The sequence below is a fragment of the Ahaetulla prasina genome, chromosome 5 (assembly GCF_028640845.1).
Source record: "Ahaetulla prasina isolate Xishuangbanna chromosome 5, ASM2864084v1, whole genome shotgun sequence".
NCBI lineage: Eukaryota > Metazoa > Chordata > Lepidosauria > Squamata > Colubridae > Ahaetulla > Ahaetulla prasina.
The window spans coordinates 10,825,289-10,837,747 of NC_080543.1; the positions used below are offsets into that span (position 1 = coordinate 10,825,289).

The following is a 12,459-nucleotide window of genomic DNA, read 5'->3' on the forward strand; positions in this document are numbered from 1 at the left end:
ACGCAGAGGGAGGAATAATTGATCTCCGTTCTGATGTGCTCTTCTTTTTATTGGAAGATTTAAGGAAAAATAAAAACATTTGAAGTATTTCAGTTACCAAACATGCTCTTCTACTTAAGAGAATAAAATGTCACTAGAGGAGAATATCTGTAACTCAGTGATGTTCTTGGTGCTCTGAGCTTGGTTGTTTTCATTACCTCACTAGGTAACATCATCAAAGCTAGTGGCTGTGGGGTTTGCACCCTGTTTATATACTATATCTTGCCCTGCCAGTGTTAATGGGGTGTGTGTGTAGTTTTCTCCTTGGTAGTTCCATGATTAGGATATTGTTTTCTGCTTGTTTGTCTGGTGTTAATCCCTGCTTATCTGGGTATTGTCTTACTGGAGGGGATGCGTTACTGGTCTTGACAGACTGGGAAACTGTAAGCATCCAAACCAATTCAAATCCAAAAATGCTAGGGAATTCCTGGGAAGCTGTCATTCAGGCCAGGGGTCTCCACCTTAGTAACTTTAAGGTTTGTGGACTTCAACTCCCAGAGTTCCTCAGCCAGCAAAGCTGGCTGAGGAACTCTGGGAGTTTAAGTCTACAAGCCTTAAAGTTACTAAGGTTGGAGACCCCTGATTCAGGCAAATCAGCCACCAATACACATATAGAAATAAACCATATTTACAAACGGTTCACAAGAGAATAAGGGTGATTTTAGGTGGCTGTCCTCTTAATTCCTTTAACCCTGCCTTTCCTTTCTTTTTCTTTTTTAAATAATTTTTATTAAACAGTTTTTTTAAACAAAAAAAAAAAGAAATTTTTACAATTTTCTTTTCAACATTTTTGCATCAGTAAACATTTCTTACATATCCATTTTTCTCCCTTACTTCAATTTACCATTTATACATATGGTTCTAATTATTGATTTATATACGTAAAGATAACAACGTACTCAATTTCAATCATACATTTTGTGTCCATTCCATTTCTACTTGTTTGTTACTATATTTCAACTCCTGTATCTTCCTCATTTACTCTTTCATCCATCTCCTCTATCCATTCATACCATTTCTCCCATACCATGTAGTATTCTGTTTCCTCCTTTTCTTCTATTTCTTTTGTGAGCTTGTCCATCTCTGCACCCTCTAAATCCTTTGTAATCAAATTTTCTTCCGTTGGTGTATTATTATTTTCCCAATTCTGTGCATATATTATTATTGCCGCAGTTGTAATATGTATAATTAAATATTGTATATTTTTGGTCATATATCCCTGGGAAGTATTCCTAACAAAAATATTTCTGGCTTCATCTCTATGCGTTGTCTGGTGATCTCTTCTAATTGTATTCTAATTTTGCTCTGATATTGTTTTACCTTGGGGCACGAGTCTTAAACGTTCGCCCCTGAAGTCCCCTTCTAATGATGCTCTTTTGTAGAAGGGTGATGGAAATATTAGTGTTGTATCTGCGCCCCCCGAGCCGGGCCCCCTTCCAGAAAGTGACTTGGAAAGTGAGGGGGAAGGGCCATCAGGACTTACCTCTGGAGCACCGGCTTCCCTGGCTCAGCTCCAGGAGCCAGAGGCAGGCCAGGTGGAGGAGATAATGAGGCCTCCGTCCCCTGACTCTTTCCTCCCCCAGGCCACGCCTCCAGACCCAGCTGATGGCAATCAGGCCTGGCTGGACCCTAGGTTTCGTAGGCAGGAGAGGCGGGAACAACAGAAGCAGGGGTGGGGCAGGCCTAGGAAGTGCTGAGTCATGAAGCCACACCCCACAGGATATAAAACCAGCGAGGGCTGCTATGCCTCTTACATAGCAGGCAAAATCAACTGCTTAACTAAGAGCTGAAGTACTGTTTGTTTCTGGGTGACTCATCGGCATCAAGGGAGATAACAGAGTCACTTGGCAGATGCTCGCTAGTTTGCTGCCAGAGCTGATAGTGCCGGCTAATTAAGCCATCACTCGGACGGAGGCGAGGGGGGACAGAACAATTGGGCACTAGAAGAGAACCAGTGATGCTGAGAGACTCAGACAATATTTGAATTTTAAAATGGTAGCCCAGTTCCAAAACACCTATTCCAGAGTTGGGTTGGAAGAAGACTGGGTTAAAAGAGGAAATCATATAGAGGTGTTGTGGGCAGACTGTAGAAGAAAAGCTTGCTTTGGACTCCCAAGTTCTCATCCTTATTTCATCTCTGTGTTTCTTAGAGCTAGAAGATCTTTAGCAAAAGTTGAAAATTATCCATGGTGAGCTTGAAAGCTCTTTCATTAACAACTTGCAGTTGTGTCCTAAAGGTCTCAGATAACCTCTGCTTTATTTACAGAAAATATGTTCTCGAAACGCTTTCTCTCCCGTCAAGCAATTTTTCCAGCCAAAGTGACTGGGATCAGTTTGACTGAGGACTTGGAGAAAAACTTGAAACCCAAACCACCTTCTTCTTCAAGGTGAGATCTTAAATCTGAGAGCATCGGTGAGACTTTTTTTCTTTTTTATTTAAAAAAAAAATTGCTGGATATCTTATTTCCTCTAATTAAAAGCCAATTTTGCCGTTTCTGCTAGCTCCATCACTTTTCCCATCCATTCTTCTGTTGGAGGATTGACGCATCTTTCCACCTCTATAGATGGGGCTAGATGGGGAACTCATCAAATTTGCAGATGACACCAAGCTGGCAGGAATAGCCAACACTCCAGACGATAGGCTCAAGATACAGAAGGATGTGGACAGACTTGAACATTGGGCACTATCTCACAAAATGAAATTGAATGGTGAAAAAAGTAAAGTTCTACATTTAGGCAAAAAAAAAAAAACCCCACCCAAAATGCACAGGTACAGTATAGGTGATACCTCGCTCAATAGTAGTAATTATGAGAGCAATCTTGGAGTCCTAGTGGACAACCATTTAGATATGAGCCAGCAATGTGCAACAGCTACCAGAAAAGCCAACACAGTTCTGGGCTGCATAAACAGAGGGATAGAATCAAGATCACGTGAAGTGTTAATACCACTTTATAATGCCTTGGTAAGGCCACACTTGGAATATTGCATCCAGTTTTGGTTCCCACGATGTAAAAAAGATGTTGAGACTCTAGAAAGAGTGCAGAGAAGAGCAACAAAGATGATTAGGAGACTGGAGGCTAAAACACATGAACAACGGTTCTAAGAACTCGGTATGCCTAGTTTAATGAAAAGAAGGACTGGGGAGACATGATAGCAGTGTTCCAATATCTCAGGGGTTGCCACAAAGAAGAGGGAGTCAAGCTATTCTCCAAAGCACTTGAGGGCAGAACAAGAAGCAATGGGTGGAAATTCATCAAGGAGAAAAGCAACTTAGAACTAAGGAGAAATTTCTTGAGAACAATTAATCAGTGGAACAACTTGCCTCCAGAAGTTGTGAACACTCCAACACAGAAGGTTTTAAGTAGATTTTGGATAACCATTTGTCTGAAGTGGTGTAAGATTTCCTGCCTAAGCAGGGGTTGGACTAGAAGACCTCCAAGGTCCCTTCCAACTCTATTCTATTCTATTCTATTCTATTCTATTCTATTCTATTCTATTCTATTCTATTCTATTCTACTCTACTCTACTCTACTCTACTCTATTCTATTCTATTCTATTCTATTCTGTTCATAAAGAATTCTCGCTGTAGGCACCGGTGAGACTTCTCAAAGCCATTATGCTCTAGCCTTTTGAAACAACCTTGCACTGATTCTTAAAGTGAATACAAAGACAAAACCTTCTCTTTGGATTTGATGGAAAAAGACTTGGAAAAAAATTGGGTCTTTGATGTTATATATGTTGATGGCAGCAAGATTACTTTAAACACAAAAATGGAATGACACTTTGATTCCCACAAGGTATGAATGGCTGCAAAAGTTGATGGCGTTAGCAGAGATGGTCAAATTGACTGCTGTGGTTAAAGAAAAGAACATAATTACTTTTCTTTCTTTCTATTTGGAAACCACTTCTGGATTTTTTGCTTTTTTTAAATTTGCATTTATATCCCGCCCTTCTCCGAAGACTCAGGGTGGCTTACACTATGTCAAGCAATAGTCTTCATCCATTTGTATATTTATATACAAAGTCAACTTATTGCCCCCCCAACAATCTGGGTCCTCATTTTACCTACCTTATAAAGGATGGAAGGCTGAGTCAACCTTGGGCCTGGTGGGACTTGAACCTGCATTAATTGCAAGCAGCTGCTGTTAATAACAGACTGTCGTAACAGTCTGAGCCATCAGAGGATTTTTTGCTTGGGGTGGAGAAAAAAATGAAATGTTGATCTTGGTTTTTTTTGATTAGATAGGTCTAATTTAGCTAGTTTATATTATTATATAACAGTTAAAAGTTGAAGTTTGATGTTATCCTCTTATTCTACTGCACCAAAAGGAATTGGGAGTAAATGCCTTTTCTTTCTTTTTTCCCCCCTTTGCCTTACCCATTTCCCTTCTCTTTCCTCTCCCCTATTTTCCCAATATTTTCTTTTGTATTTTGGTATTTTATATTTGGATAAACTAATGATGTTTTTGAATAATAAAAGCAAACAACCTTGCACTGAGAAATGCTGTTGCTTCCCATCCTTTCTGGCCTGGCAGTCGCATTATTTTGATGTTATTATATTTTATTTAAGATGGCGAACAGACAGGAAGAGATATATTTAAAAGTAAGGAAATAATATTAATGTGTAAAAATAATTAGTTCTGATGGGTCAGATCCTGGTTGATCAGGCAGATAAGGCTTGGAATCACCTATTTCCACCTTGCATAATTCGTTTTCCGTTGTTGCTTTTCAATTCAAGTTGGGCCTCTGTGGCTCAGGCTGCTAATGCAGTCTGTTATTAACAGCAGCTGCCTGCAATTACTGCAGGTTCTAGTCCCACCAGGCCCAAGGTTGACTCAGCCTTCCATCCTTTATAAGGTAGGTAAAATGAAGACCCAGATTGTTGGGGGCAATAAGTTGACTTTGTATATAAATATACAAATAGAATGAAGACTATTGCTAACATAATGTAAGCCGTCCTGAGTCTTCGGAGAAGGGCGGGATATAAATGCAAATAAATAAATAAAAAAAGTTCGGTAGCGATTAGTATTATCAATGCAGTCCAAATGAACTCTATCCTTCCTCTTCATCGCAAGCAATTATTGAGCCAAGGTCTGGTGCACCGGTTGGCTTTTAAATATTTTAGAGGATCATCTCGCGTAACCAACTGTTGATCTTTTGTCTGTTGGAAACTATCTCTGAAAAGCTGACTTGCATGCCATTCAATACGTAGGGGCATCTTGGTGTTTAGTTTGAGGCACACCTTTCTAAAAAGGAGGTGAAACATAAAAGTTCCTCTGTCAGTCACGTCCTGCTGTAAGGCACGGTGCTCATCTTCGTTTCTTGGCTGAGGAAGCTAGCATTGTCCAAAGACATTTTCCATGGATCATGTGGCCAGCATGGCTATATGCCAAAGGTGCATGGAACACTGATACCTTCCTGCCAAATTGGTACATATTTCAGGTAGTCCTCGACAGACAACCACAACTGAGCCCCAAATTTCTGTTGTTAAGGGAGACATTTGTTCCTCGAGTTTAGCCCCACTTTATGAGCCAGCCGTGTACAGCAGCTGCCAAAAAAGCCAACATAGTTCTGGGCTGCAAAAACAGAGGGGTAGAATCAAGATCACGTGAAGTGTTAGTACCACTTTATAATGCCTTGGTAAGGCCACACTTGGAATATTGCATTCAGTTTTGGTCGCCACGATGTAAAAAAAGATATTGAGACTCTAGAAAGAGTGCAGAGAAGAGCAACAAAGATGGTTAGGGGACTGGAGGCTAAAACATATGAAGGACGGTTGCAGGAACTGGGTATCTCTAGTTTAATGAAAAGAAGGACTGGGGGGGAGACGTGATAGCAGTCTTCAAATATCTCAGGGGCTGCCCCAAAGAAGAGGGAGTCAAGCTATTCGCCAAAGCACCTGAGGGTAGAACAAGAAGCAATGGGTAAAAACTAATCAAGGAGAGAAGCAACTTAGAACTAAGGAGAAATTTCCTGACAGTTAGAACAATTAATAAGTGGAACAACTTGCCTGCAGAAGTTGTGAGTGCTCCAACACTGGAAGTTTTTAAGAAAATGTTGGATAACCATTTGTCTGAAGTGGTGTAGGTTTTCCTGTCTGGGCAGGGGGTTGGACTAGAAGACCTCCAAGGTCCCTTCCAACTCTGTTGTTGTTATTATTATTATTATTTATGACCTTTCTTTCTTTCTTTCTTTCTTTTCTTTCTTTTATTTATTTGTCAGTCATATTTAAGATATCAGGTAAAAGTATAAACATAATTTGGATACATGAAAAGAGTAAGTAAAAAGGGAATATTAGGACAGGGACAGTAGGCATGCAGGTGCGCTTATGCACACCCTTTACAGACCACTTAGGAATGGGGTGAGGTCAACAGTAGACAGTTTAAGCTTAAAGTTTTGGGGGGTTGGGGAAGAACTGACTGGGCACAAATTTTTGGGGTAGGCATTAAGCGAATGCCGTGGTCATACAGCAAACTCATCGTTTGCTATGGGCTATGGGTTGTGGGTTGTGGGCTGTGGGCTGTGGGCTGTGGGCTGTGGGCTATGGGCAAGAAGTAAAAGCCAGCTTCTGGAACAAATGTTGTCAATTGTGCTCATGTGACAGTGGGTCACTGCAATGTCTATCAGTGTGGGCCAGTTGCTGAGCACCCAAAATATCATCACATGACCTTAGGTGATGGTGGGGAGACAGTCAGCACAACTTCAGAATCAGGTGGTAAATACCTTCTGGCAGATCTTTCTGAATGGTCACTAAATGACCAGTCATAAATCAAGGACTAACTATAGTATCCTGTAGCATGAGGGGACTGTAGAAGAGCAGGTGGAAGGCAGAGTTAAATGCTTCATCAATTTAGAGTCCTTGCATTGCCACAAGAGACCTGAATCCAGCTCCTTTGACCCTTACCTAGCACTGATTTAATGCTGACTATCAGCTGACTAGATTAATGACAGGTGCAAATAATCAGGATCATATGTTGCGTTCAAGCACAAAGGATTTATTATTCCAGCCTATATGCAAGAATCTCTTGTGGTTTTGGCAACACAAAGACTCTAGACTGATGACACACTTAACTCCTCCTTCCAGCTCTGCCTGCTCTTCTCCGACATCAACAGTGGCAAACTTTAAACACTGTTGCACACTCATACACTCCTATTGTGTTCTGCAGGCAACCAACGCCCATTCCGGATGCCTTGAAGACAGAACAGGAAGCGAACCGTACCCAAACTCCTGCATCCAGATCGCAGACTTCATCCCCAATTTGTGATGAGCATGGTAGGGCAGGACAGGTATCAGATGTAGTTCATTTTGTATTTTTAGCTGTAAAGGTAAAGGTTCCCCTCGCACATACGTGCTAGTTGTTGCTGACTCTAGGGGGCAGTGCTCATCTCCGTTTCAAAGTCGAAGAGCCAGCGCTATCCGAAGATGTCTCCGTGGTCATGTGGCCGGCATGACTAAATGCAAAGGCGCACGGAACGCTGTTACCTTCCCACCAAAGGCGGTCCCTATTTTTTCTACTTGCAGTTTTACGTGCTTTCAAAACTGCTAGGTTGGCAGAAGCTGGGACAAGTAACGGGAGCTCACCCCGTTACACAGCAGCACTAGGGATTCGAACCGCTGAGCTGCCGACCTTTCAATCGACAAGCTCAACGTCCTAGCCCCTGAGCCACCGCGTTCCCTTATTTTTTTTTTTAGCTGTACAGTAGCTTTGTGTGGTTGGTTATGACAACTCTGGAAATGATGTTTGCTACTAGGTAGAACTGGGTGGCTGGTAATCCCTTGGCCATGCTTGGCTCTTGGCACACCATTCCCTGCAATTATTTATCCAATGAGAGATGATTCTGAGCTCCAGCCAATTTTATTTAATATCCTTCCTTTATTATTTTTTGTGAACAAGGTGGTGAACATATCCAACAAACCTTCTTCATTCTATTTCCCCAACCATATAACTCTGGGACTGACCCAAAATCATACAGTTGGCTTTCATGCCTAAGGTGGGTCTAGAACTCACAATCAATCACCTGATGATTGGCACACGGTCACCCAGTCAGCTTTCATGCCTAAGGCAGGACTAGAATCATCATCTCTAAATGATTGGCCCAAGTCCCCCAACTGGCTATTATACCTTAAGATAGGACTAGAACTCACCATCTCACAGTCCTGCTATATAGATCCACTTGTCATCCACCCAGCATTTATATGAAAAAATGGATAGAATAACCTGGTCCTCTCATGGGAGTGATTTACATATAGCAGTGAGGATTTCTTTTTATTGTTTATAGATCCGAATCTGTCAGTTTTCTCTCTTTCTATAGATAGTCAGTCCAGATTAAGAAACCAGTGCCTTATAGGCCAAAACTACTTTTATTATAACAGATAGTAACAGAATCTTGCAAGTTGAAATATGTTTTCCCTTCCCTGAGTGATTTTCTTAGTCTGAGCTCAAGCCACGCTTATCTAATTATAGCCTCAGTATTGGGCTCTTTCTCCTGTCTTTCAAGGCCATTCCCTCTACAGCAGGGATGTCAAACTCAAGGCCCGCGGGCCAGATCTGACCCGCGGGGTGTATAGAACTGGCCCGCAGGGCTGCCCTGGAAACAGCAAAGGACCGGCCCGCGGTGCCTCTGCCAGCAAAAACGGAGCTTGGGTGGGCCGTGCTGGATGCTTTCCCTCTGCTGCCTAGGGTTCTGGACAGCCTGCGCCTCCTTCTGGGGGACCTCTGCGTGGCCTGAGAGGGATGGCGAGGCTCCTCCGGAGAACAAGGATTTGGCCTCGCCTTCCTCCGCTAGAGACATTGTATCCCCCCCCCCAGGCCCACCTGGGCCACCACAGGTGCCCCAGACACGAGTGGCGTCGAGCTGGCCACGCTCACCCTGGCCATGTCCGCCCCAGCCATGCCCCACCCCGGCCCCTGCCTGATACAGCCCTCAATGAAATCGAGTTTGACACTCCTGCTCTACAGGTAGCCTGTTCTCACTAATCGTCCCTTCATTTAGGCATGCAATCAGAGGCAAGTAAAGACAAAAAGTTCTAAATGATTGATGATCTCTGGAGGGCCAGGGCCAGGGGTTATTCCTCTGCCCTGCTCCTATTAGATCTCTCAGCGGCTTTTGATACCATCGATCATGGTATCCTGCTGCACCGGTTAGGGAGTTTGGGAGTGGGAGGCACCGTTTATCGGTGGTTCTCCTCCTATCTCTCTGACCGGTCGCAGACGGTGTTGGCAGGGGGGCAGAGATCGACCGCGAGGCCCCTCACATGTGGGGTGCCGCAGGGGTCGATTCTCTCGCCTCTCCTGTTCAACATCTATATGAAGCCGTTGGGTGAGATCATCAATGGCTTTGGGGTGAGGTACCAACTGTATGCTGATGACACGCAGCTGTACTTTTCCACCCCAGGCCATCCCAACGAAGCTATCGAAGTGCTGTCCCGGTGTCTGGAAGCCGTACGGGTCTGGATGGGGAGAAACAGGCTCAAGCTCAATCCCTCCAAGACGGAGTGGCTGTGGATGCCGGCACCCCGGTACAGTCAGCTGCAGCTGCGGCTGACTGTTGGGGGCGAATCACTGGCCCCAGTGGAAAAGGTGCGCAACTTGGGCGTTCTCCTGGATGGGCAGTTGTCTTTCGAAGATCATTTGACAACCGTCTCCAGGAGAGCTTTTCACCAGGTTTGCCTGGTTCGCCAGTTGCGCCCCTTCCTTGACCGGGATGCCTTATGCACGGTCACTCATGCTCTGGTTACCTCTCGCTTGGATTACTGCAATGCTCTCTACATGGGGCTCCCCTTGAAGAGCATCCGGAGGCTCCAGTTGGTTCAGAATGCAGCTGCGCGGGTGATAGAGGGAGCCGCACGTGGCTCCCATGTAACACCACTCCTGCGCAGACTGCACTGGCTACCTGTGGTCTTTTGGGTGCACTTCAAAGTTTTGGTGACTACCTTTAAAGCGCTCCATGGCTTAGGGCCAGGATACTTATGGGACCGCCTACTGTTACCGAATGCCTCCCACCGACCTGTACGCTCGCACAGAGAGGGACTCCTTAGGGTGCCGTCCGCCAAGCAATGTCGGCTGGCGGCCCCCAGGGGAAGGGCCTTTTCTGTGGGGGCTCCCACCCTTTGGAACGAACTCCCCCCTGGACTTCGTCAACTGCCTGACCTTCGGACCTTCCGCCGTGAGCTGAAGACCTATTTGTTTACTCGCGCAGGACTGGCATAGGATTTTAATAGTTTTATAATTTTAATATTTTAATATTAGTTATAATTTTATAATTTTATGGGGTTCTATCATTTTAATGTTTTAATTCGGCCATCTGTTTAATAAGTTTTTTAATTCATTGTTTTATGAATTAAATGTTTTATATTGTTGTTGTTTTTAATTTTTTGGCTGTAAACCGCCCTGAGTCCTTCGGGAGAAGGGCGGTATAAAAATTCAATAAATAATAATAATAATAAATAATAATAAATTGCGTTGAGAGGCTTTTGATCGATCGATTAAATTTTGTTACACATTTGTGAAACAACAGATTTGCCCCAGGGGTGGGCTTCAAAAATTTTAGCAAGGGGTTCTCTGCCCGGTTGCTGGGTGGGTGTGGCCGTGGCCTAGTCAGCCTCCTGCACCACGGCCGCGGCGGAGGGGGTGGCGTTTTTGCCCTCCCTGGACTCCGGAGGCTTTCCTTGAGCTCCCAAGAGGGCGAAAACGGTCTCCCCAGTCTCTGGAGGCTCTCTGAAGGCCTTCCCGAACTTCTGGTAGGCCCGTTTTCCACCATCCCCAAGCCTTCGCGCACACCCTGCACATACCTGCATCCAAAATGGACCGTGTGGGGACTCCAGGGAGGGGCAGGGCAGGCAGGGCCAGCCAGGGGTGGGATTTGGGGGTTCTCTGAATCTTAGCTAGAGGTTCTCCCGAACCTCTTCGAAACTCCAGCAGCCCATCCCGGATTTGCCCTCTGCTGTAGAATTAGAATAGAGAGGCAGCTGTCAGATATAGCGGTTACAGTATATTCTTTGCCTTGTGTGCCTCTAGGAGATGTGCTACGTGTGCATGCAGCGTGCTCAGAGGAATATCCCTGTCTACTTGGGTGAAGAAAGAAGGAGGAAGGAAAAAGAGGAAGACTGCATCCTGGCCCAATATCAAGCCATAAAAGATCACGAAGCCCTTCAGAAGGAACTGGTATTAGGACTGGGAAAAAAAAAGATGTTTTTTTTTTGCTTTCTTTCCAGAAAAACAGGACTTGAGAAGGGCCATGTTCCAGGGTTGCAATGCTCCCAATTTGGACCGGATTGCCCGATCCAGTAGCGATGGCGGTGGGTGGTTTGGAGAACCGGTAGCAAAAATCCCTGCCCACCCCCATGCCCATGCTCAGCTGAGCTGCGCGATCATCGGAGGCTTTTTTTTTTTTAACTTTTAAAAGCATTTTTTCTTCGGCCGAAAAAATGCTTTTGAAAGTAAAAAAAAAAAAGCCTCTGATGATCGCATGGCTCAGCTGGGATCGTCAGAGGCTTTTAAAAGCATTTTTCTTACAACCTCTTCGGCCGAAGAGGTTGTAGAAAAAATGCTTTTAAAAGGCTCCTCTGGTGATCCCAGCTGAGTTGCCTGATCATCAGAGGCTTTTAAAAGAAAAATGCTTTTAAAAGTAAAAAAAAAAGCCTCTGATGATCGCATGGCTCAGCTGGGATCGTCAGAGGCTTTTAAAAGCATTTTTTCTACAATCTCTTCGGCCGAAGAGGTTGTAGAAAAAATGCTTTTAAAAGGCTCCTCTGGTGATCCCAGCTGAGTTGCCTGATCGTCAGAGGCTTTTAAAAGAAAAATGCTTTTAAAAGTGAAAAAAAAGCCTCTGATGATCGCATGGCTCAGCTGGGATCGTCAGAGGCTTTTAAAAGCATTTTTCTTACAATCTCTTCGGCCGAAGAGGTTGTAGAAAAAATGCTTTTAAAAGGCTCCTCTGGTGATCCCAGCTGAGTTGCCTGATCGTCAGAGGCTTTTAAAAGAAAAATGCTTTTAAAAGTAAAAAAAAAAAGCCTCTGATGATCGCACGGCTCATTGTTGATACCCAAACGTAATGATCAACGTTGTTACGCTTAGCAACTGACTCCTATTTATGACAGTGGCAGCGTCCCTGGGTCACGTGATCACCTTTTGCGACCTTCCGACAAGCAAAGTCAATGGGTAAGCCAGACTCACTTAAAAACAGTGTTACTAACTTAACAATTGCAATGATTCACTTAACAACTTGGCAAGGAAGGTTGCAAAATGGGGCAAAACTCACCTTAACAAATGTCTCACTTACAACCACAAATGAGCCCGAGATTAATGTTGCTAAGTTGAGGACTACCTATACAGAAGATGTTTCCAAGAGTGATATGCACCATTTACAGAGCATGGGACAACCCACCATTGATTCTGAATCATGGTTTCTCCAGTTTG

General features: G+C 44.1%; 1 protein-coding gene across 1 annotated transcript in view; it reads left to right on the forward strand.

Moving 5' to 3' along the window:
* CCDC81 (coiled-coil domain containing 81) overlaps nucleotides 1-12,459 on the forward strand; it is a 44,809-nt gene that overhangs the window by 16,928 nt on the left and 15,422 nt on the right. The window contains exons 7-9 of the mRNA XM_058185629.1: nucleotides 2,306-2,426; nucleotides 7,207-7,327; nucleotides 11,059-11,205. Of these exons, the coding sequence (XP_058041612.1) occupies nucleotides 2,306-2,426; nucleotides 7,207-7,327; nucleotides 11,059-11,205 (389 nt within the window). The remainder of the gene's footprint in view (nucleotides 1-2,305; nucleotides 2,427-7,206; nucleotides 7,328-11,058; nucleotides 11,206-12,459) is intronic.